This window comes from Pseudophryne corroboree, chromosome 2, assembly GCF_028390025.1.
Source record: "Pseudophryne corroboree isolate aPseCor3 chromosome 2, aPseCor3.hap2, whole genome shotgun sequence".
Classification (NCBI taxonomy): domain Eukaryota; kingdom Metazoa; phylum Chordata; class Amphibia; order Anura; family Myobatrachidae; genus Pseudophryne; species Pseudophryne corroboree.
Window position 1 is genome coordinate 614821694 of NC_086445.1, and position 26382 is coordinate 614848075.

At 49.2% G+C, this 26382-nt stretch overlaps 1 protein-coding gene across 5 annotated transcripts in view; it reads right to left on the bottom strand.

Moving 5' to 3' along the window:
• The window catches only part of VEZF1 (vascular endothelial zinc finger 1), a 73425-nt gene extending 48744 nt beyond the window's left edge, over window positions 1-24681 (bottom strand). Inside the window, exon 1 of one of the 5 annotated variants that reach the window (XM_063954798.1) lies at window positions 24583-24681. Coding sequence is in view for 3 of the 5 variants with exons in the window: in XM_063954795.1 (XP_063810865.1) it covers window positions 24099-24131 (33 nt within the window). In the remaining 2 variants the exon portion in view is untranslated. Of the gene's footprint in view, window positions 1-23666; window positions 23911-24098; window positions 24494-24582 lie in introns of those variants that run through there. The other 4 variants (XM_063954795.1, XM_063954794.1, XM_063954796.1 and 1 more) reach the window with 4 other exon arrangements.
• Window positions 24682-26382: the final 1701 nt, after the last annotated feature.

The window sequence follows — 26382 nt, forward strand, 5'->3', positions numbered from 1 at the left end:
TGGGTTTATCCACTTTTCGCAGCTAAACCCGGTGAATTTGGGCTTGACAAGTAATGAGCATTCACCGCTCTCAAACCCATCTGCAAAACAATTGAATATCGCCAATTGGGCATCCATTACCTACGGGCGCCCAAAAAAAATAAGATTTTACTTACCGATAAATCTATTTCTCGTAGTCCGTAGTGGATGCTGGGACTCCGTCAGGACCATGGGGAATAGCGGCTCCGCAGGAGACAGGGCACAAAATTTAAAAGTTTGACCACTAGGTGGTGTGTACTGGCTCCTCCCCCTATGACCCTCCTCCAAGCCTCAGTTAGGATACCGTGCCCGGACGAGCGTACACAATAAGGAAGGATTTTGAATCCCGGGTAAGACTCATACCAGCCACACCAATCACACCGTACAACTTGTGATCTGAACCCAGTTAACAGTATGACAAACATAGGAGCCTCTGAACAGACGGCTCACAACAATAACAACCCGATTTTTTTGTAACAATAACTATGTACAAGTATTGCAGACAATCCGCACTTGGGATGGGCGCCCAGCATCCACTACGGACTACGAGAAATAGATTTAATCGGTAAGTAAAATCTTATTTTCTCTGACGTCCTAGTGGATGCTGGGACTCCGTCAGGACCATGGGGATTATACCAAAGCTCCCAAACGGGCGGGAGAGTGCGGATGACTCTGCAGCACCGAATGGGAGAACTCCAGGTCCTCCTTAGCCAGGGTATCAAATTTGTAGAATTTTACAAACGTGTTCTCCCCTGACCACGTAGCTGCTCGGCAGAGTTGTAATGCCGAGACCCCTCGGGCAGCCGCCCAAGATGAGCCCACCTTCCTTGTGGAATGGGCCTTGACAGATTTTCAATGCTCTGACAACGTCCAGCAACTTGGAATCCTCCAAATCGCTAGTAGCCGCAGGCACCACAATAGGCTGGTTCAGGTGAAACGCTGAAACCACCTTAGGCAGAAAGTGAGGACGCGTCCGCAGTTCTGCCCTGTCCGAATGGAAAATCAGATATGGGCTTTTATACGATACGATGAAGCCAGGGCCAGTAGCATGGTTACTTTCCATGTAAGATATTTCAAATCCACCGATTTGAGTGGCTCAAACCAATGGGATTTGATAAAATCCAAAACTACATTAAGATCCCACGGTGCCACTGGGGGCACAACCGGGGGCTGTATATGTAGTACTCCTTTTACAAAAGTCTGGACTTCAGGAACTGAAGCCAATTCTTTCTGGAAGAAAATCGACAGGGCCGAAATTTGAACCTTAATGGACCCTAATTTGAGGCCCATAGACAATCCTGTTTGCAGGAAATGTAGGAATCGACCCAGTTGAAATTCCTCCGTCGGGGCCTTCCTGGCCTCACACCACGCAACATATTTTCTCCAAATGCGGTGATAATGTTGTGCAGTCACCTCCTTCCTGGCTTTTACCAGGGTAGGGATGACCTCTTCCGGAATGCCTTTTTCCCTTAGGATTCGGCGTTCAACCGCCATGCCGTCAAACGCAGCCGCGGTAAGTCTTGGAATAGACACGGTCCCTGCTGAAGCAGGTCCCGTCTTAGAGGTAGAGGCCACGGATCTTCCGTGTGCATCTCCTGAAGTTCCGGGTACCAAGTTCTTCTTGGCCAATCCGGAGCCACGAGTATCGTTCTTACTCCCCTTTGCCGTATAATTCTCAGTACTTTTGGTATGAGAGGCAGAGGAGGAAACACATACACTGACTGGTACACCCATGGTGTTACCAGAGCGTCTACAGCTATTGCCTGAGGGTCTCTTGACCTGGCGCAATACCTGTCCAGTTTTTTGTTGAGGCGGGACGCCATCATGTCCACCATTGGTCTTTCCCAATGGACCACAATCATGTGGAAGACTTCTGGATGAAGTCCCCACTCTCCCGGGTGCAGATCGTGTCTGCTGAGGAAGTCTGCTTCCCAGTTGTCCACTCCCGGGATGAACACAGCTGACAGTGCTAACACATGATTTTCTGCCCAGCGGAGAATCCTTGCAGCTTCTGCCATTGCCCTCCTGCTTCTTGTGCCGCCCTGTCTGTTTACGTGGGCGACTGCCGTGATGTTGTCCGACTGAATCAACACCGGCTGACCCTGAAGCAGAGGTTTTGCCAGGCTTAGAGCATTGTAGATTGCTCTTAGTTCCAGTATATTTATGTGAAGAGACGTCTCCAGGCTTGACCACACGCCCTGGAAGTTTCTTCCCTGTGTGACCGCTCCCCAGCCTCTCAGGCTGGCATCCGTGGTCACTAGGACCCAGTTCTGTATGCCGAATCTGCAGCCCTCTAACAGATGAGCACTCTGCAACCACCATAGCAGAGACACTCTTGTCCTTGTGGACAATTTTATCCGCTGATGCATCTGCAGATGCGATCCGGACCATTTGTCCAGCAGATCCCACTGAAAAGTTCGTGCATGGAATCTGCCGAATGGAATCGCTTCGTAAGAAGCTACCATTTTTCCCAGGACTCTTGTGCATTGATGCACAGATACTTTTCCTGGTTTTAGGAGGTTCCTGACTAGATCGGATAACTCCCTGGCTTTCTCCTCCGGAAGAAATACCTTTTTCTGAACAGTGTCCAGAATCATCCCTAGGAACAACAGACGTGTCGTCGGGATCAGTTGGGATTTTGGAAAATTCAGAATCCACCCGTGTTGTTGGAGCACTACTTGGGTTAGTGCTACTCCGACCTCCAGCTGTTCTCTGGATCTTGCCCTTATCAGGAGATCGTCCAAGTAAGGGATAATTAAGACGCCTTCTCTTCGAAGAAGGATCATCATTTCGGCCATTACCTTGGTAAAGACCCGGGGTGCCGTGGACAATCCAAACGGCAGCGTCTGAAACTGATAATGACAGTTTTGGACCACGAACCTGAGGTACCCTTGGTGTGAAGGACAAATTGGAACATGAAGGTAAGCATCCTTGATGTCCAAGGACACCATAAAATCCCCTTCTTCCAGATTCGCTATCACTGCTCTGAGTGACTCCATCTTGAACTTGAATTTTTGTATGTACAGGTTCAGAGATTTTAGATTTAGAATCGGTCTTACCGAGCCGTCCGGCTTCGGTACCACAAATAGCGTGGAGTAATACCCCTGTCCCTGTTGTAGGAGGGGTACCTTGACTATCACCTGCTGAGAATACAGTTAGTGAATGGCCTCCAATACCGTCGCCCTGTCGGAGGGAGACGTTGGCAAAGCAGACTTTAGGAAACGGCGAGGAGGGGACTTCTCGAATTCCAACCTGTAACCCTGAGATACTACCTGCAGGATCCAGGGGTCCACCTGCGAGTGAGCCCACTGTGCGCTGAAATGTTTGAGGCGACCCCCCACCGCCCCTGAGTCTGCTTGTAAGGTCCCAGCGTCATGCTGACGCCTTTGTAGAAGCCGGGGAGGGCTTCTGCTCCTGGGAAGGAGCTGCTTGTTGCAGTCTCTTACCCTTTCCTTTGCCTCGGGGCAAATAGGAATGTCCTTTTGCTCGTTTGTTCTTATAGGAACGAAAGGACTGCGGTTGAAAAGCCTGCGGCTTTTTCTGCTGGGAGGTGACCTGGGGTAAAAAGGTGGATTTTCCGGCCGTTGCCGTGGCCACCAGATCCGATAGACCGACCCCAAATAATTCCTCCCCCTTATACGGCAATACTTCCATATGTCGTTTGGAATCCGCATCACCTGACCACTGGCGCGTCCATAAACTTCTTCTGGCAGATATGGACATCGCACTTACTCTTGATGCCAGAGTGCAAATATCTCTCTGTGCATCTCGCATATAAAGAAATGCATCCTTTAACTGCTCTATAGTCAGTAAAATACTGTCCCTATCCAGGGTATCAATATTTTCAGACAGTGACTCCGACCAAGCCACGCCAGCACTGCACATCCAGGCTGAGGCGATTGCTGGTCTCAGTATAACACCCGTATGTGTGTATATACTTTTTAATGTATTCTCCAGCCTCCTATCAGCTGGATCCTTGAGGGCGGCCGTATCAGGAGACGGTAACGTCACTTGCTTTGATAAGCGTGTGAGCGCCTTATCCACCCTAGGAGGTGTTTCCCAGCGCGCCCTAACCTCTGGCGGGAAAGGGTATAATGCCAATAACTTCTTTGAAATTAGCAGTTTTCTATCTGGGGTAACCCACGCTTCATCACACTTCATTCAGTTCCTCTGATTCAGGAAAAACTATCGGTAGTTTTTTCACACCCCACATAATACCCCTTTTTGTGGTACTTGCAGTATCAGAGATATGCAAAGCCTCCTTCATTGCCGTGATCATATAACGTGTGGCCCTACTGGAAAATACGTTTGTTTCTTCACCGTCGACACTGGATTCAGTGTCAGTGTCTGTGTCGACCGACTGAGGTAAAGGGCGTTTTACAGCCCCTGACGGTGTCTGAGACGCCTGGACAGGTACTAACTGGTTTGCCGGCTGTCTCATGTCGTCAACCGACTTTTGTAGCGTGCTGACACAATCCCGTAATTCCATAAACAAAGCCATCCATTCTGGTGTCGACTCCCTAGGGGGTGACATCACCATTACAGGCAATTGCTCCGCCTCCACGCCAACATCGTCCTCATACATGTCGACACACACGTACCGACACACAGCAGACACACAGGGAATGCTCTGATAGAAGACAGGACCCCACTAGCCCTTTGGGGAGACAGAGGGAGAGTTTGCCAGCACACACCCAAGCGCTATAAATATATATAGGGACAACCTTAATAAGTGTGTTCCCCTTATAGCAGCTCAAATATTATAAATATCGCCAATAAGTGCCCCCCCTCTCTGTTTTTACCCTGTTTCTGTAGTGCAGTGCAGGGGAGAGTCCTGGGAGCCTTCCTCGCAGCGGAGCTGGGCAGGAAAACGGCGCTGTGTGCTGAGGAGAATAGGCCCCGCCCCCTTTTCGGCGGGCTTCTTCTCCCGGTTTTTTTGGAACCTGGCAGGGGTTAAATACATCCATATAGCCCCAGGGGCTATATGTGATATATTTTAGCCAGAATAGGTATATTACATTGCTGCCCAGGGCGCCCCCCCCAGCGCCCTGCACCCTCAGTGACCGCTGGTGTGAAGTGTGCGGAGAGCAATGGCGCACAGCTGCAGTGCTGTGCGCTACCTCATGAAGACTGAGACGTCTTCTGCCGCCGGTTTCTGGACCTCTTCTCTATTCGGCATCAGCAAGGGGTCGGCGGCGCGGCTCCGGTGACCCATCCAGGCTGTACCTGTGATCGTCCCTCTGGAGCTAGTGTCCAGTAGCCGAAGAAGCAAATCCATCCTGCACGCAGGTGAGTTCACTTCTTCTCCCCTAAGTCCCTCTTTGCAGTGAGCCTGTTGCCAGCAGGACTCACTGAAAATAAAAAACCTAACAAACTTTTTCTAAGCAGCTCTTTAGGAGAGCCACCTAGATTGCACCCTGCTCGGACGGGCACAAAAACCTAACTGAGGCTTGGAGGAGGGTCATAGGGGGAGGAGCCAGTACACACCACCTAGTGGTCAAACTTTTAAATTTTGTGCCCTGTCTCCTGCGGAGCCGCTATTCCCCATGGTCCTGACGGAGTCCCAGCATCCACTAGGACGTCAGAGAAATTGAATTGCCCCCTTTGTCATGTTCCTCAAATCATTCCTTAATAATTTTTGCAGTGTGGCAGAGCGCATTGTCTTGTTTTAGGAGGTCACTGCCATAAAAGGGTGCACTTGGTCTGCATCAATGTTTACATAGGTGGTACATGTCAATGTAACATCCAGAAGAATGCTAGTACCCAATGTTTCCCGGAAGAACATACCTCCACTGGCTTGCCTTCTTCCCATAGTGCACCTTGGTGCAATCTCTTCCCCAGGTAAACAATGCACATACACCCAGCCATCCACATGATATAAAAGAAAACATGATTTATCAGACCAGGCCACCTCCTTCCATTACTCCATAGTCCAGTTCTGAAACTCACTTGTCCATAGTAGGTACTTTTGGCAGTGGACAGGGATCAGCATTGGCACTCTGAAGGTCTACTGCTACGCAGCAAGCTGCGATTCAATGTGTACTGCACCTTTCAATCATAGCCAGCATTGACTTTTTCAGCAATTTGTGCTACAGTAGCTATTCACTGGCATTACACCAAGCGGGCTAGTCTTCTCTCAACACAAATAAATGCATCAATGAGCCTTGGGCTCCCATGACCCTGTTGCCGGTTCGCGGGTCCTTCCTTGTACCATTTTTGCTACATACTAACCGTTGCATACTTCACAAGACCCTGTCATTATGGAGATGCTCTGGCTCAGTTGTTTAGCAATCACAATTTGGCCCTTCTCAAAGTCTTGCAGATCCTTTCACTTTTACCCATTTTTCCTGTTTCCAACAGATCAACTTCAATAACAGAGTGTTCACTTATTGCCTACTATCTCTCACCCCTTGACAGGTGCTACTGTAACAAGATCATCAATGTTATTCACTTCACCCGTCAGTGGTTTTAATGTTATGGCTGATGGGTGTACATTCAAATGTACCTGCTCTTATCTGGTTTTGCCTTATATTTACCTATAGAACACTATATGGGCACCTTTTTTTTTTTTTTTTTTAATTTACAACCATTTTATACTGTTTGTTATTACGATAAGTCAGACCTGGAGTTAGCATAAATGGTAATGTGTAGGTTTAAATGGATCAAGAGCTAAATTTATGGTCATATACTGCAATATGAGAAATCTTTATATTAAAATCAAAATAGTTATTTCCATGCGTTGGATCACCAAATTTGCCAACTCACTTGAGGTAAAACTAAAATTTCCATGTTCAGAAAATGGGAACAGGCAGGATCACCGTGTCCAACCTTCCAACTTCAGTAACCTGAGCCTTTAAAAGGCACATAAATAAGGGTGTGAAATACTTAATTTATAAAAAGAAAAAAAAAAAGAAAAGGACTTTTGATGGCTTAAAGTAAAGTACTTTTCTTAAAGTGACATGCAGGATATACACATTACTACTAGCAGATACCACTGAATAAATGCTTATCAAAAATTAAAACAGGACAGAAGTCCAAGTCGCATGTCGTGTGATGAAGCTCTTCATTCTATAAATATTGTTTATTCAATAAACACAGTATGGGTGATTCTGAGGTGGACACAGTAGAATAGCGGCTACTATTTTTGTCAGAGCCGCTACTGCACCTGTATGCTAATGCCACGGCCACTGGTAGTCCTATGAGAGCCCACCAACTGTGGCTAAAATCCGCCTAAATGCGTACAAAGACGCACCATAGGTTGGGCCATCGGTCATTGCTCCTGCCTATGGCAGGTGCAGAATGTCTGTGGGTGCCAGCCACAGCCCATTGAAACTGCATGCAATTCCGAACTGTGATGCCCATCGGGATGCATGGGTGGTGAATCACTTGCTGAGAGAAACCCTCTGAATCACCACAGTATGGGGTTTGTAATTTCTGATGATTAAGGGGTAAAATTTATTTTCACCTTATAATTCTCAAATGGTCCCTGAAAAACACATGTATAACGCAATTTAACTGTTTTACCCCGCAGCTACCCCTAGGGGGCACAAAACAGAGTAATTCAATTGTTGTTCGGTGTAGACGTCCAGTAGCCGCAGGGCTGACATTTCTCCTCATGAGGTGCGAGAAGAAATGTGCGCTAAATTGGCACTGTGGGCGCCCGAACGGGAGTTTGGACACCTAAAGCTGGACTTTAGATGGATATAGCCGCGTAACTGTTTGGGTGAGAAGTGCAATGTGCATTTGCGCCAAAACACAAATTGAATTGTGACAATTGTTTAGATGGGATTATGTAGTGAACCTGCTAGGAAGCGGGCAGGATGCAGGGATATCACAAAGGGGGCGTGGCCCCACTGGCGGCGGTGCAGACACAATAAGTGTCACAAATTGGGGCATGCTCGGTCGTGGACGTCACTAATGGGGGCATCCATAAGTGCTGGGCTTCCCCCAACATCTCCCCTTAAAGTGCATAGATGCCATGTACATCTATTCATGCAGGATATTCAGCAACAGCAGGCTGTTTTAGCAGGGTGACAGTAAAAGGGCAGGGAGCATTTTGCCCTTTAGATTGCATGCCTGATTTTTAAAAACAGCTTAGTGTGAAGACTACTTAATACAGTGAGGAAGAAAGATCAAAGTATCCCACACGGGAGCCACTTTTGTATTTATGTACCTCCCTCGGAAACTCACAAACAGCATCCAATCTGCAACTATATACAACATTTATCATACAAGCAGCAATCCCCATGTAAATAAGAATTTACTTACCGATAATTCTATTTCTCGGAGTCCGTAGTGGATGCTGGGGTTCCTGAAAGGACCATGGGGAATAGCGGCTCCGCAGGAGACAGGGCACAAAAAGTAAAGCTTTAGGATCAGGTGGTGTGCACTGGCTCCTCCCCCTATGACCCTCCTCCAAGCCTCAGTTAGGATACTGTGCCCGGACGAGCGTACACAATAAGGAAGGATTTTGAATCCCGGGTAAGACTCATACCAGCCACACCAATCACACTGTACAACCTGTGATCTGAACCCAGTTAACAGTATGATAACAGCGGAGCCTCTGAAAAGATGGCTCACAACAATAATAACCCGATTTTTGTAACTATGTACAAGTAATGCAGATAATCCGCACTTGGGATGGGCGCCCAGCATCCACTACGGACTCCGAGAAATAGAATTATCGGTAAGTAAATTCTTATTTTCTCTATCGTCCTAGTGGATGCTGGGGTTCCTGAAAGGACCATGGGGATTATACCAAAGCTCCCAAACGGGCGGGAGAGTGCGGATGACTCTGCAGCACCGAATGAGAGAACTCCAGGTCCTCCTTAACCAGGGTATCAAATTTGTAGGATTTTACAAACGTGTTTGCCCCTGACTAAATAGCCGCTCGGCAAAGTTGTAAAGCCGAGACCCCTCGGGCAGCCGCCCAAGATGAGCCCACCTTCCTTGTGGAATGGGCATTTACATATTTTGGCTGTGGCAGGCCTGCCACAGAATGTGCAAGCTGAATTGTATTACACATCCAACTAGCAATAGTCTGCTTAGAAGCAAGAGCACCCAGTTTGTTGGGTGCATACAGGATAACAGCAAGTCCGTTTTCCTGACTCCAGCCGTCCTGGAACCTATACTTTCAGGGCCCTGACAACATCCAGCAACTTGGAGTCCTCCAAGTCCCTAGTAGGCGCAAGGCACCACAATAAGCTGGTTCAGGTGAAACACTGACACCACCTTAGGGAGAGAACAGGGGACGAGTCCGCAGCTCTGCCCTGTCCGAATGGACAAACAGATATGGGCTTTTTTGAGAAAAAACCCACCAATTTGACACTCGCCTGGCCCAGGCCAGGGCCAAGAGCATGGTCACTTTTCATGTGAGATGCTTCAAATCCACAGATTTGACTGGTTTTAAACCAATGTGATTTGAGGAATCCCAGAACTACGTTGAGATCCCACAGTGCCACTGGAGGCACAAAAGGGGGTTGTATATGCAATACTCCCTTGACAAACTTCTGGACTTCAGGAACTGAAGCCAATTCTTTCTGGAAGAAAATCGTCAGGGCCGAAATTTGAACCTTAATGGGCCCCAATTTGAGGCCCATAGACACTCCTGTTTGCAGGAAATGCAGGAATCGACAGAGTTGAAATTTCTTCGTGGGGCCTTCCTGGCCTCACACCACGCAACATATTTTCGCCACATGTGGTGATAATGTTGTGCGGTCACCTCCTTCCTGGCTTTGACCAGGGTAAGAATGACCTCTTCCGGAATGCCTTTTTCCCTTAGGATCCGGCGTTCCACCGCCATGCCGTCAAACGCAGCTGCGGTAAGTCTTGGAACAGACATGGTACTTGCTGAAGCAAGTCCCTTCTTAGCGGCAGAGGCCATAAGTCCTCTGTGAGCATCTCTTGAAGTTCCGGGTACCAAGTCCTTCTTGGCCAATCCGGAGCCATGAGTATAGTTCTTACTCCTCTACGTCTTATAATTCTCAGTACCTTAGGTATGAGAAGCAGAGGAGGGAACACATACACCGACTGGTACACCCACGGTGTTACCAGAACGTCCACAGCTATTGCCTGAGGGTCTCTTGACCTGGCGCAATACCTGTCCCGTTTTTTGTTCAGACGGGACGCCATCATGTCCACCTTTGGTATTTTCCAACGGTTCACAATCATGTGGAAAAACTTCCCGATGAAGTTTCCACTCTCCCGGGTGGAGGTCGTGCCTGCTGAGGAAGTCTGCTTCCCAGTTTCCACTCCCGGAATGAAACACTGCTGACAGTGCTATCACATGATTTTCCGCCCAGCGAAAAGTCCTTGCAGTTTTTGCCATTGCCCTCCTGCTTCTTGTGCCGCCCTGTCTGTTTACGTGGGCGACTGCCGTGATGTTTTTCCCACTGGATCAATACCGGCTGACCTTGAAGCAGAGGTCTTGCTAAGCTTAGAGCATTATAAATTTACCCTTAGCTCCAGTATATTTATGTGGAGAAAAGTCTCCAGACTTGATCACACTCCCTGGAAATTTTTTCCTTGTGTGACTGCTCCCCAGCCTCTCGGGCTGGCCTCCGTGGTCACCAGCATCCAATCCTGAATGCCGAATCTGCGGCCCTCTAGAAGATGAGCACTCTGTAACCACCACAGGAGAGACACCCTTGTCCTTGGATATAGGGTTATCCGCTGATGCATCTGAAGATGCGATCCGGACCATTTGTCCAGCAGATCCCACTGAAAAGTTCTTGCGTGAAATCTGCCGAATGGAATTGCTTCGTAGGTTCTTGACTAGCTCGGATAACTCCCTGGCTTTCTCTTCCGGGAGAAACACCTTTTTCTGGACTGTGTCCAGAATCATCCCTAGGCACAGCAGACGTGTCGTCAGGATCAGCTGCGATTTTGGAATATTTAGAATCCATCCGTGCGGTTGTAGCAGTATCCGAGATAGTGCTACTCCGACCTCCAACTGTTCCCTGGACTTTGCCCTTATCAGGAGATCGTCCAAGTAAGGGGTAATTAAGACGCCTTTTCTTCGAAGAAGAATCATCATTTCGGCCATTACCTTGGTAAAGACCCGGGGTGCCGTGGACAATCCAAACGGCAGCGTCTGAAACTGACAGTGACAGTTCTATACCACGAACCTGAGGTACCCTTAGTGAGAAGGGCAAATTTGGGACATGGAGGTAAGCATCCCTGATGTCCCGGGACACTATATAGTCCCCTTCTTCCTGGTTCGTTATCACTGCTCTGAGTGACTCCATCTTGATTTGAACCTTTGTAAGTGTTCAAATTTTTTTAGATTTAGAATAGGTCTCACCTAGCCTTCTGGCTTCAGTACCACAATATAGTGTGGAATAATACCCCTTTCCTTGTTGTAGGAGGGGTAATTTGATTATCACCTGCTGGGAATACAGCTTGTGAATTTTTTCCCATACTGCCTCCTTGTCGGAGGGATACCTTGGTAAAGCAGACTTCAGGAGCCTGCGAGGGGGAAACGTTTCGACATTCCAATCTGTACCCCTGGGATACTACTTGTAGGATCCAGGGGTCCTGTACGGTCCCAGCGTCATGCTGAGAGCTTGGCAGAAGCGGTGGAAGGCTTCTGTTCCTGGGAATGGGCTGCCTGCTGCAGTCTTCTTCCCTTTCCTCTATCCCTGGGCAAATATGACTCTTATAGGGACGAAAGGACTGAGGCTGAAAAGACGGTGTCTTTTTCTGCAGAGATGTGACTTAGGGTAAAAACGGTGGATTTTCCAGCAGTTGCCGTGGCCACCAGGTCCGATGGACCGACCCCAAATAACTCCTCTTCCTTTATACGGCAATACACCTTTGTGCCGTTTGGAATCTGCATCACCTGACCACTGTCGTGTCCATAAACATCTTCTGGCAGATATGGACATCGCACTTACTCTTGATGCCAGAGTGCAAATATCCCTCTGTGCATCTCGCATATATAGAAATGCATCCTTTAAATGCTCTATAGTCAATAAAATACTGTCCCTGTCAAGGGTATCAATATTTTTAGTCAGGGAATCCGACCAAGCCACCCCAGCTCTGCACATCCAGGCTGAGGCGATCGCTGGTCGCAGTATAACACCAGTATGTGTGTATATACTTTTATATGATATTTTCCAGCCTCCTGTCAGCTGGCTCCTTGAGGACGGCCCTATCTATAGACGGTACCGCCACTTGTTTTGATAAGCGTGTGAGCGCCTTATCCACCCTAAGGGGTGTTTCCCAACGCGCCCTAACTTCTGGCGGGAAAGGGTATACCGCCAATAATTTTCTATCGGGGGGAACCCACGCATCATCACACACTTCATTTAATTTATCTGATTCAGGAAAAACTACAGGTAGTTTTTTCACATCCCACATAATACCCTCTTTTGTGGTACTTGTAGTATCAGAAATATGTAACACCTCCTTCATTGCCCTTAACGTGTGGCCCTAATAAGGAATACGTTTGTTTATTCACCGTCGACACTGGATTCAGTGTCCGTGTCGACCGACTAAGGTAAACGGGCGTTTTAAAACCCCTGACGGTGTTTTTGAGACGTCTGGACCGGTACTAATTGTTTGTCGGCCGTCTCATGTCGTCAACCGACCTTGCAGCGTGTTGACATTATCACGTAATTCCCTAAATAAGCCATCCATTCCGGTGTCGACTCCCTAGAGAGTGACATCACCATTACAGGCAATTGCTCCGCCTCCTCACCAACATCGTACTCATACATGTCGACACACACGTACCGACACACAGCACACACACAGGGAATGCTCTGATAGAGGACAGGACCCACTAGCCCTTTGGAGAGACAGAGGGAGAGTTTGCCAGCACACACCAAAAAACGCTATAATTATATAGGGACAACCTTATATAAGTGTTTTCCCTTATAGCATCTTTTTATATATTTCTAACGTCAAATTAGTGCCCCCCCTCTCTGTTTTAACCCTGTTTCTGTAGTGCAGTGCAGGGGAGAGCCTGGGAGCCTTCCCTCCAGCCTGTGAGGGAAAATGGCGCTGTGTGCTGAGGAGATAGGCCCCGCCCCTTTTTCGGCGGGCTCGTCTCCCGCTCTTCAACGGATTCTGGCAGGGGTTAAATATCTCCATATAGCCCCCGGAGGCTATATGTGAGGTATTTTTTGCCAAAAAATAGGTTTACATTGCCTCCCAGGGCGCCCCCCTCCCAGCGCCCTGCACCCTCAGTGACTGCCGTGTGAAGTGTGCTGAGAGCAATGGCGCACAGCTGCAGTGCTGTGCGCTACCTTAAGACGACTGAGGAGTCTTCTGCCGCCGATTCTGGACCTTCTTCTCTTTTCAGCATCTGCAAGGGGGCCGGCGGCGAGGCTCCGGTGACCATCCAGGCTGTACCTGTGATCGTCCCTCTGGAGCTAATGTCCAGTAGCCAAAGAAGCCAATCCATCCTGCACGCAGGTGAGTTCACTTCTTCTCCCCTAAGTCCCTCGTTGCAGTGATCCTGTTGCCAGCAGGACTCACTGTAAAATAAAAAACCTAAGCTAAACTTTTCTAAGCAGCTCTTTAGGAGAGCCACCTAGATTGCACCCTTCTCGGCCGGGCACAAAAATCTAACTGAGGCTTGGAGGAGGGTCATAGGGGGAGGAGCCAGTGCACACCACCTGATCCTAAAGCTTTACTTTTTGTGCCCTGTCTCCTGCGGAGCCGCTATTCCCCATGGTCCTTTCAGGAACCCCAGCATCCACTAGGACGATAGAGAAATTTGGATAGCGTAGTTCTAGAATGTATATGGCTGTGGAAACAGGTTGGATAATTACTGAACCAGCAACATAGATCAACTCACCTGTGCATGGCTAAGGAAATTCGGAAAACATTACCCAGACAGACTCAGCCTTCAACTTTGCCTCCAAACATCTCCATAACTTCCAGCTTCACTACAGTCCATTAAGATGCCCATATACTATCCAACTTTTTATATAAATAACCAACCAAGCAAGTAAAACAGTAATTTTTACTTCCTAATCTGCCCAATTTTTTCATCAGACCTAAACAACTTTTCTATCCATCACAGATGTAGGCAGAAAATAAAATGGAAAAGAAAATGCATAGTAGTCCACCTCCAATTTTCATCCGGTACTAGAATTTTCAGCCCACTTCTGCTTTCCCCAAAATCACAGGACAACCAGACATGGGCTTCCCATCGTTCGCAGGACAACCAGCACAGGGCTTTGCCAGCCGGGAAAACTATAGAGAGGTTAACTGCAGTGTGAGGGTCCCTACATAATGATTGAAACCTAAAACATAATGGTCGCCCATCTGAGCAATTGAATTGTTCCCACCATAGGACGCCCAGTAGTACTGCGGGGCTAAAAACTTCCAAAGTACTATTTTGGCCACCCCAAGTGCCGATTTATTGCACATTTCAGCTCATCACCTCAGGAAGCAGCAAGGCGAAATGTGAGCCCCCCCCCCCCCCGTGTTTTTATTATCTTACTACATTTTTCTTTTGATTCACACTGTGTTGTCTTTGTTATGTTATCTGATTTTTTAGTGCCAACCAACTGCCAACTGTTATAGGAACTGATGAGTTCCAAGACACATTTGTGTCATATACTTAGAGAGGAAGATTAAATTAGCAGCGAAAATAGGATTTTGGCTAACTACCGGTAAATCCTTTTCTCGTAGTCCGTAGAGGATGCTGGGGTCCACATTAGTGCCATGGGGTATAGACTGGTCCACCAGGAGCCATTGGGGCTTTAAGAGTTTGAGAGTGTGGGCTGGCTCCTCCCTCTATGCCCCTCCTACCAGACTCAGTCTAGAAACTGTGCCCGAGGAGACGGACATCTTCGAGAGAAGGATTTAACACAGATAGTTGCGAGATTCATACCTACTCACACATACAAGGCACATCAAGTTAACTAGCTTGAAACATTCAGCAACAGCTGAAACATTACTTATCAAGTAACAATGCAGTACATAACTAAACAAAGTAGTACCGAACCAAATAACGGTTGCAGAAAAACGAAGCGCTGGGCGGGAGCCCAGCATCCTCTACGGACTACGAGAAAAGGATTTACCGGTAGGTAACCAAAATCATATTTTCTCTTACGTCCTAGAGGATGCTGAAGTCCACATTAGTACCATGGGGATGTACCAAAGCTCCCAGAACGGGAGGGAGTGCGCGGAGGCTCCTGCAGAACTGATTGGACCTCTGATGATCTGAAGTTTAGTCAAAGTATCGAACTTGTAAAACTTTGCAAACGTGTTCGACCCAGACCAAGTTGCAGCTCGGCAAAGTTACACTGTCGAGACACCCCGGGCAGCCGCCCAGGAAGACCCCACCTTACGAGTAGAGTGGGCCTTAACAGATTTTGGACACGACAGTCCTGCCGTAGAATAAGCATGCTGGATAGTGAACCGAATCCAATGAGAAATAGTCTGCTTAGAAACAGGACACACAATTTTCTTGGGCTCATATAGGACAAACAGAGAGTCCGACTATCTGTGACGAGAAGTTCTCTAAACATATATCTTCAGAGCCTTTACAATATCCAAGGACATTGATGTAATTGAGGAGTCAGTAGCCACTGGCACCACAATAGGTTGGTTGATATGAAATGCCTATAGGCAGAAATAGTGCACATACAAAAGAAGCGCTCACCAATTACCATATTACCCCATATGTGACATGACGGACATAATGATGTGAAATAAATCCATTCACCCTTAATAGGATGGTAATCCTCCATGGTAAAACAGATGGAAGTGGTAATTTTCTAGAAAATCCTTTCCTTCACATGCAGGACACAGGACTGATTAAACCTTAATTAACCTGAAACAAAAAGTACCTATTTTCCCAATATGAATGGGAATGGTAAGAGGTACTTGTTCTCTATGCGCAGAATGTGGGTTTTCAGCCTGCTCCCTGACGCAGTACATCCTGTCATAGCTGCTGTGTTTATGTCCTCATTATTGCAGAATCATGAACCTTCACCTTGAAAGGGGTGCTCAGGAGTCAGGAGACTGGCCGTTGATGAGGTGGAACCCTGTTTGTGCACAACCAGGGCTCCACGAGAGAAAAAGACATGTGGTTTGCCAGACCACGTCTATTTCTCTCGGGGAGCCCCGGTTGTGCACAAACAGGCTTCCACCTCATCAACGGCCAGTCTCCTGACTCCTGAGCACCCCTTTCAAGGTGAAGGTTCATGATTTTGCAGGAAGAGGAGAAAACGTCCGAGTTGAAACTCCACCGTAGGAAACTTCTTGGATTGACACCAAGAGACATATTTCTTCCAAATACGATGGTAATGTTTAGACGTTACCCCTTTCCTAGCCTGTATCAGAGTAGGAATAACCTTCTTCGGAATGCCCTTCCAAGCAAGTATCAGGCGCTCAACTTCCATGCCATCAAACGTAGCCACGGTAAGTCTTGATAGGCGAACGGCCCCTGCCGCAGCAGGTCCTCCCGAAGATGAAGAGGCCTCGGTTCTTCTTGCAGTAGATTCAGAAGGTCCGCGTACCAAGCCCTTCTCGGCCAGTCTGGAGCAATGAGGATCGCTTGAACCTCCTTATGAGCTTTAGGATTCTTGGGATGAGTGGGAGTGGTGGAAACACGTACACTGACGGGAACACCCACGGAGACACCAGGGCGTCCACTGCCACTGCTTGTAGGTCCCTTGCCCTGGAACAATAACGCCAAAGCTTCTTGTTGAGACGAGAGGCCATCATGTCTATTTGGGGTAATCCCCAAAGGTCTGTTATTTCCTTGAACACCTCCGGATGGAGACCCCAGTCCCCTGGATGGAGATCGTGTCTGCTGAGGAAGTCTGCTTCCAAGTTGTCTACTCCTGGAATGAAGATGGCTGACAGCGCCAACGCGTGTTTTTCTGTCCAGAGGAGTATTCTTGTCACCTCTGACATTGCCGCTCTGCTCTTCGTTCTGCCCTGTCGGTTTATGTAAGTCACTGTTGTTACGTTATCCGACTGCACTTGAATGGCCCGATTTCTTAGAAGAAGACCGCTGTAGACGGCTCTTAGTTCTAGGATGTTGATGGGCAGGCCGGCTTCCAGGCTTGACCACCGTCCTTGGAAAGTTACTCCTTGAGTGACTGCTCCCCAGCCCCGCATCCGTGGTTAGAAGGACCCATTCCTGAATCCTGAACCTGCGGCCCTCCAGAAGGTGAGGTAATTGTAACCACCAGAGGAGCGAAATCCTGGACTTCGGCGACAGACGAATTCTCTGGTGCATGTGGAGATGAGATCCCGACCACTTGTCCAGAAGCTCCAGTTGGAAGGTCCGAGCGTGGAACCTCCCGTACTGGAGAGCATCGTAAGGCGCCACCATCTTTCCCAACAGGCGAATGCATTGATGAACAGACACCCGGGCTGGCTTCAGGACATCCCGGACCATAGTTTATATCACCAACGCCCTTTCCTGCGGATAAAAGACCTTCTGCACTTCTGCGTCCAGGATCATTCCCAGAAAGGACAACCTCTGGGTTGGTTCCAAATGTGACTTTGGAAGGTTCAGAATCCAACCATGACTCTTGAGAAGGCGTGTTGTGAGAACAATGGACTGCAGCAGCTTCTCCTTGGACGATGCCTTTAACAGCAGATCGCCCAGATATGGAATGATGTTCACCCCTTGTTTGCAGAGGAGAACCATAATCTCTGCCATCACCTTGGTAAACACCCTTGGTGCTGTGGAGAGGCCGAATGGCAGGGCCTTCGACTGGAAATGACAGTCCAGCAATGCGATACGGAGATGAGCCTGATGCGGCAGCCATGTCGGAATGTGGAGGTACGCATCCTTGATATCCAGGAATTACCCCTCTTCCAGACCTGATATCACCGCCCTGAGAGATTCCATCTTGAACTTGAACTCCTTTAGAAAGGGGTTCAATGATTTTAGGTTCAGAATGGGCCTGACCGAACCATCCGGTTTCGGTACCACGAAAAGGTTCGAATAGTAACCTGTGGCCTGCGCAGGAGGAGGAACTGGCACAATGACCTGTGCCTCCAACAGCTTTTGGACAGCTTCTTGTAGTATAGTGCTGTCTGCCAACAGAGCTGGTTTGCCCGATTTGAAAAAACGATGAGGTGGGAGACTTTGAATTCCAACCTGTATCCCTGGGATACAATATCTATCACCCAGGGATCCAGGCCGGACGATACCCAGACGTGACTGAAGTGGCCCCACCTTCGGGCCGTGCGGTCCACGGTCATGCAGAGGACTTTGACGTACCTGAAGCAGGCTTTTGTTCCTGGGAACCTGCAGCGGCAGGTTTCTTGGACTTAACTCGACCTCCCCTAAAGAAGGTATTGGACGGTCTGGCCTTTCTAGGCTTGTTAGGCCGAAAGGACTGCGTTGTAGATGAAGAGTAGGATTTCTTCGGAGCAGGTGCTGCTGAGGGAAGAAACGGAGACTTATCCGCTGAAGCCGTGGATATCCACGCAGCTTCCTCAGAGAGAGCCTGACCTGTATAGGGTAGGGACTCCACACTTTTTCTGGATTCCGCGTCGGCCGAGCACTGGCACAGCCACAGTCCCCGACGAGCTGAAACAGACATGGAACCCGCAGCCATGGAACCCAGGTCTTTCATGGATTCTACCATAAAACCTGCCGAATCATGCATGTTGCGTAAAAATAATGCAACATCATCCTTATCCATCGTATCCAAATCCTCAAGTAAGGTAGCCAACCATTTTACTATAGCCCTTGCAATCCATGCACTAGCAATAGTGGGACATAATATGACCCCTGAAGCAGTGTACATTGATTTAAGTGTGTTTTCAATTTTTCGATCAGCCGGCTCCTTTAAGGTGGTAGATCCTGGAACAGGCAAAACCACCTTCTTTGAGAGTCTGGACACAGATGCGTCAACAATCAGCGGGTTTTCCCATTTTTTTCTATCCTCCTCAAAGAAAGGAAACGCCACCTGTACCCGTTTAGGGATCTGGAATTTTTTCTCAGGGTTTTTCCATGATTTCTCAAATATAGCATTCAATTCCTTTGACGCAGGGAAGGTTAGCGAGGCCTTTTTATTTTCAGTGAAAAAGGCCTCGTCAACCTGGTCAGGTGTGGTATCATTAATATTCAACACATCCCTGATAGCCTATCATCAATTGCACCCCTTTTGCAAGAGATGCGGACCCCCGCGACACATACCCATCACTGTCTGTGGTGTCCGAATCAGTATCCGTGTAGTCTTGCGTGACATGCACATGCTTATGGGGGTATATAGCAGAGCGTCCCGAGGTACCAGAAACCGGCCATACTGCCATAGAGATCTGTAATACCTGGGTTGCAGATTCATTACTTGCAACCCTGTCAGAAATCTGAGAAATCCAAAACACCTCAGGCTCCCTTGCTGGTGTCTGTGCTAAACCAGTGCTATCCTGATTACATGTAATGCGATCATCCTGGGAGGATAAATCCTCTGCAGCATATGACAGTGTCCCTGGACACTGCTAAAGGAGACCGCCAAACACTCCACACACACAGGGGAGGGCAGACAGTCCCGTCCCCCCCCCCCATCTCCCAATAACGGCAAGAGAAACAGAGATTGGAGTCAACCCATACATTTACAAAAGGGAGACCCCTTATCAGCGCTGATTGTCCAACCCCCCCCCCCCCCCCAGCACTACAACCCCCTGGTACCGTTTACAGATAGCTGGAGTTGCTGTGGAGGGACCCGATTCTCCTTCTCAGCGCTGTGCAGGCAGGAAAATGGCGCTGAACGCTGCAGGGTCCGCTCTGAGAAGCTCCGCCCCCTTAATGGCGCTGTCTTCCCGCTCTTCATGGATTATACTGGCCTGAGGAATTAGTGCTGGCTGAGATCCGAGGACCCCGACAGGCTTCTGGACCAGCGTAGGGGGTAAGCGCTGGCCCAGAGCGGCCCTCGCAGCGCTGCACTATGTACCGCTGAACCTTCCCAGGAGCGCAGTTAATACTGCACTCCCTCCCCGCTGCCGCCATCTTCACACCGGCCCCACGCTTGCTAGGGGGGTCGGTGTCTCACGCGCCACAATCTTCAGCTCTGCAAGGGGGTGGCGGCATACTGCTGGATGAGCGATCCCCTGTGGCGGGGAACGATCTATCCCCTCTGGAGCTCAGTGTCCAGTCAGCGGAGACAGTGGCTCAGACCCCGCAGAGCGGACACTGCTTCCCCCCTCAGTCCCTCGCTGCAGGGAGGCTGTTGCCAGCAGCCTCCCTGTAAAACAATAAACTCTAAAAAAAAAAAAAAAAACTTTTACTAAGGAAACTCTGGAGAGCTCCCCTAGCTGTGACCGGCTCCTCCTGGCACATTTTCTAAACGGAGTCTGGTAGGAGGGGCATAGAGGGAGGAGCCAGCCCACACTCAAACTCCTAAAGTGCCAATGGCTCCTGGTGGACCCATCTATACCCCATGGTACTGTGGACCCCAGCATCCTCTAGGACGTAAGAGAAACTTGGATACCCTTACAAACTTGTTCAAAGACTTGAGGTTGACAATGGGCCGGGAGGAACCATTCAGTTTCGGGACTAGGAACAGCGTTGAATAGTGCCCCCTGCCACTCTGAGCCAGAGGCACCGGCACTACCACTCCTGTCTCCAGGAGGGATTGTACCACCAGACGGTCAGTTTAGAGGACCCCTTGGTCTTAGGCGGGCGAGGGTTAGGTTTCTGTTTAGCCAATGTAACTGAGTGGACAGGAGATCTGCCCACGGCGGATAAACCGCAGGGACGATATGTGGCTGTAAAGGCACGGGAGGTCCCATAGGGGGCGCTAGTCTAGTTACCAGCAGTCAGTAAAGTAAAGACAGCAGCCCATGGCGGGTCTTGTGATGTGCCCCCGTTGCCGCAACCTGACTGGGAGGTAGAGAACCCCCAGAACATGAACCCTCAGCTGCTAGGTTATCCTCCAATGAGTCCGCAGCATCATCACCGCGTATTGCGGGATCAGCCACAGAACTATCGCCCCTTGCAGCTGACATATGAAAGCGTAAACCAGGGGCGACAGTACAATATCAGCAGATAAAATACCTGACCAAGAACCCTCTGTGCAGTGAGACAGCACACACAGAGGATTCAAGAGGTATATGGTGACTGAAAATCAGAGAAAAATACAAAATAAGTATATCCTGTGTACTACCTATATCAAACAAAAACCCTGACGCACTTAGCCCCCCTCAGGGTACAGAATATAGGGATAGCAGTATGAGTGAGATACACAGAATAGATATCACACAGCAGCTATATGCACACATACAGTCACATGTACAATGCAGAAATTACGACAAACAATAAACCTGCACTGGACTAGCAATACTAAGTAACACCAAGTAAAGCTGTATAGGCTTATAGATTTATCAATGCACAGTAAAGACTGGATGTATATCACAGGGTACTTGCACTAAATAACCCTGCAGTAATGCACTGTTTCTTAACAAACACTGTCTAAAGACATGTAGAATACTTACGTGTCCTGTAAATGCACAGCGCTGATGATGCAGGCGGCTTTACAGAGGAGACATTGCCCATACTGTCACAGAATCAGCTCAGCATGTAGTGATGGCGCCAAACGCCGACAGGGAGCGAGAGAGAGAAATATGCAGCTCCAGGGAGGAAACATTTCAGTAAATGGCGCCTGGGGGAGGGGCTACAGGCCAGAGCTTTATCCCCTTGCTGGACTTCACCACCGGGTACTGCAGGCCTTGTAAAATGGATTAATAATGTAATCCGACCTGTGTCCTGCCCTGGTGGTCTAGTGGGGTCCCTGTACTACCACAGTGTCCACGCCAGCACGCGCGACCCGTCTTCCAAAGGCAGCGCCAGATAGCTGTTTGCAGCGGGTCCCATCTGGGGGACCCTCTTACCTCCTCCCTTGGTGAGGCCATGCGATCCCGGAGAGCAGCGGCAGGTGTGTGTGTGCTAGGCAGCACCGGAGCCCTCTGCTGTAAGTACCCGACAACCAGGGCACGGGAGTATACAGTGCCACCGCGGGAGGTGATGGAGCTGCAGCAGATGTCAGAATGACATCTAGCACTGTGAGTGCCTATGCTGCAGCCCTTGAAGTCTTCTATTTCTTCTTATAAAAGCTCTTTTCTGGGCTGCTGGAGCAGCACCCCATTAATGACCTGCCTGCAGAGCACCAACTTACAAACTGAGCTCCTGTGCACGGAGGCGGGGTTATAGAGGAGGCAGCGCTGAGCATCTTGGGAACAGTCAAGATCCTACTACACCCCCCCGATGTTATCCCTGTGGAAACCGTGTACCCAGCAACATTTTTTTTTTCTGTATACCAAACACAGTATCACAAAGTGTACAGCACTCGTAATGTATGTGACAAGCCAAATCCACCAATGTTTTGTAAAGAAAACTTCTACTTGATAATCCCCCTCAATTCCAAATGAAGGGCCTGTGTTAAGTTTATTTTTTATGAAATCGTAGAAGAAAAAGCTATATCTTATTGTCAATTTATGCTGAAAACTAGATACGCAGGGGCCCATTTATCATTTTTTTTTCTATTTAAAATTCACTGGGCAGTATTCAATTATTGCAAAGTGACAGGATATCGCGTGGGGAGGGGTATTCAATCGTATGTAGGCTTGAAGCTAATCGCACCCATAGAGGTCGAATTTAGTGACCAAAAAGCTGGATGTAATAGCAAAAAGTGCCGTTTGGGTGCCCAAAAGGTAACTTTGTGCATTTCAGCTCACCACCCCTTGGGGTGCGAGTTGAAATGCAGCAGACGCAGGAAATCATTGTGCCTGAATGGAGCTACAAATGAATTGCTCCGTTTGAGCACCATCTAGTGGCTGCCAGCGGAAAAACAATTGAATTCTGCCCATTACGTATGATTGATAGTGCTCCATCCAATCGGCTAGTCATGTTTAAAAAATGGCAGTAGGGAGCCGATTGGCTGGAGCCATCATATGAAACAAGTTTTAAATAGCTAGAATGCATTGACAAATGGGGCCCACAGCCACAGATATATTTTTACAGTGACACATATTTACTAATTTTTATGGAATTGCCCATAAGGTGTATATGAAGCATAACTGCATTTTGGAGACTCAACCTGTATAATAAGAAGGGGGGCCTATGTTCTGACTTTGTCCACTGTACAGAGTTTACAAGCTGGGAGGTTTCCAAAATGTGACTAAGCCACAGAGAATGATATGGTGTATGCATGCAGGGGTCTCATTTTTCTCACCTGACAATGTCAAGAGACAAGTTTAAAAAAATAAAATAAAAAATAATAATAAAAAGAAAAAGTAAATATGTGTGTGTGATTACGACATCAGTTCAGAGCTGTCCGGTATAATCAACACCTAGCGACCCGCGACCCCCCCCCCTCCCCTCGCAATGTTATTAATGAACGTCTTATGTCCCAGCAATGGGCAGTACCCCCTGTAGCACCGGCAGAAATTAGATACAGTAAGTTTTTTTTAATTAGCAGAGCACACAGGCGGCGGCGATATCGCAGCGGCCCCGGCAGACACGTACACACCACACAGACCGTCCCTCTCCTACACCCCGGGGTGACAGCACCGTGCACAGCGGAGGTATTACACGCAGCCGTCGCCGACATGGCGGCTCATTAGTTCGGGGTGAGTGACCCGGGGACAGGGACGTGTTATGGATCCGTTCCCGGACTAACGGTAATAGTGTGACTGGGGACTGGCGGCGGCGGCTCCAGTACCTGTGGTCACATCACACGGAGAGAATAGCCTCAGCCTGATCCCGCCATGCTCCGGGGGGAGGGGGCAATGCGGGGCACCACGGTGACATTACACAATGGGGAGGGGGGGGTCGCCTGGGCGGATATATGCTCCTTTGTCCGGCCGCGGCTCCATGACGTCCCGTTATCCGCTCACTACAGCCAACGCCGGGCGGGGAGACTGTGCGAGGCTCTGGTGTCGCTGCGCGGCCGGGAAAGGAGGAGGCTGTGGAGGGAGGAGGAGATGGTGGAAGGGGGGGGGGGATATTTGCTCCCGGGTGTCCTCGCTTCCCGGGGAGGGGGGAGGCGGCTGCGCTGCTCCGGGGGAGAAGGAGGCGGAGGGTGGGGGTCACCGCCGCCCTGGCTCTACGTACCCCGAGCAGACAGAAACAATAACGCGCACTCAGTCCTTACCTGGAACAGGAAAGCCGTCCAGTTGGCCTCCATGGCGGTCCGGGGGGAGGCGGGAGCAGGAGGAGGGGGAGGGGTGCGGCTGCTGCTGAAGGAACAGGGGGGGGGGGGGGGGGGGGGAAGAAAAAAAAAAAAAAAAAGGAAGAGAAAAAAAAAACAAAAAAAAACGCGCAGCTCCTACATCAGAGGCTACAACAAAGCGGCGGCAGGGAACATGGCAGCAGCGCCGCACTACTTCCGGTAACCTCTGGGAGAGACCATTCGGGAGGAGGGAGGATGGAGAGAGAGATGGTGCGGCGGCTCCTGCGCCCTCGGTCACTGGGGAAGGAGGGGGGTTGTGGGTAGGAACCACGCGGCGGTCTCCCCTTCCCCCGCCCCCCTTCTCCTCCTCCGTGGCGGCGGCGGCGGCGGCTGTTAATACGCACACAGTAAATAAACCTCCCTAATGCTGAGCGGCGCTACGCGTATATCGCCGGCCGGGACTCACCCTCCTCCTGTACTGCTGCGGGGAATGCAGCGCGCTGTGTGTGCGTGACGCTCAGCAGAGGCCTCCCAGACACACAGGCGGCGGCCTCCCCTCTGTGCTCATAATAATAATAATGATGATGATGATGACATTTTCTGACCGACCATTGTCTCCCTGTGTTCCCTCCCTCCTCCCGCCATGTCGTGCCCTGCGGATAGCTGCTGCTCACCCCGAGCCGGCTGAGGGTTATGTTAATGAGCGGAAGAGAAAGTGTGAAGGAGACTGGGGAAGGGGAGGGGGCGGCTGGTTCGGGCACACTGAGGACGCCGCCATCTGCCCCCTGCCCGCACAGACATTCCGCTGAGTGCCCGCTCCCTTAGGGAATGCTTATACACTACTGACGTATGCAAGGCGCAGTTTTGTTATGTCTGATGGATTTTCTCTCAGGAGTTGCTTCAGAATTTATTTACATTTACTACTCGACCGCAAAAGTCCCACAGCACACTGTATGACGGGCTTATTTTAAATGATTTTTTTACAAATTATATGATATTCACTCTATAAGTTTAGGAAAATATTTATCTTAACATTTGTTTACACACTGAGCGGGATGTACTAAAGTGGAAATGCAGCCAAAAACGCTTTGGCCGCTGTGTCAGTATGTAATAAACGGGATACGGTCTGAAGGTCGACAATGTTTAGGTCGACCACTATAGGTCGACATGGATGGAAGGTCGACAGGGTTTCTAGGTTGACATGTGCTAGGTCGACAGGTCTAAAGGTCGACATGAGTTTTTCAAATTTTTTTATTTTTTTGAATTTTTTCATACTTAACGATCCACGTGGACTACGATTGGAACGGTAAAGTGTGCCAAGCGAAGGCACCATGCCCGAAGCATGGCGAGCGAACGCGGTGCACTAATTTGGGATCCCGGTCACTCTACGAAGAAAACGACACCAAAAAAAAAAAAAATCCTCATGTCGACCTTTAGACCTGTCGACCTAGCACATGTCGACCTTCCATCCATGTCGACCTAGACACTGTCGATTTGATGAACCACACCCGTAATAAACACTCAGGGGCTCTGGCAGGGAGAAGCACAAATCCAATTAGTAGCAATGCCATGTGTGGTGGGATGTACTGCAGTCAGGGCTGACATCAGAAATTGTGGGGGCTGGGTCTGACAAAAAAAAGGCAGCCCCCCCCCCCAAAAAAAAATAATATTTTTTTTTGACATACAGGTGGAGCATTCGCTGACCTACAGGAATAATTCGCAGGGAAGGCTTGTTTTAAGAAGGCCTCCCTGCGCATGAGTCCGCTGTTGTTGCGCAGCCTGGTGCAGCTCTCTAGGTATCAGCGGTAAGAGCCAGTGGTGGGCCCCCCTCTCTGTAAGGCTCGGTACTCCAGTCCCCCCCTGATGGCTGCCCTGACTGCAGTTGCTTAGTACATCCCACCCTGAGCAATGTATTGCTTGTTCAGTTGAACAACCGATAACATCAAAAGCCCGTTGGCGGGTGTGTACCCCCTAATGATTCTGTGAAAACATTCACAGGCCCATTACGTTGCCTGTAGCACAGCCGATGACCAATATATACTGTATTGACACATCTGGCAGATAGCCGGTACACTTGCTGCAGGGACTGCCGGTGACTGAGACAACGCAGGTACCAGTGCTGGAAGGGAACACGTATTGAACATGCAGTGTACAAGTACAAAATTATAATTTCTCTGACGTCCTAGTGGATGCTGGGAACTCCGAAAGGACCAGGGGAATAGCGGAGCGGGCTCCGAAGGAGGCTGGGCACTCTAGAAAGATTTAT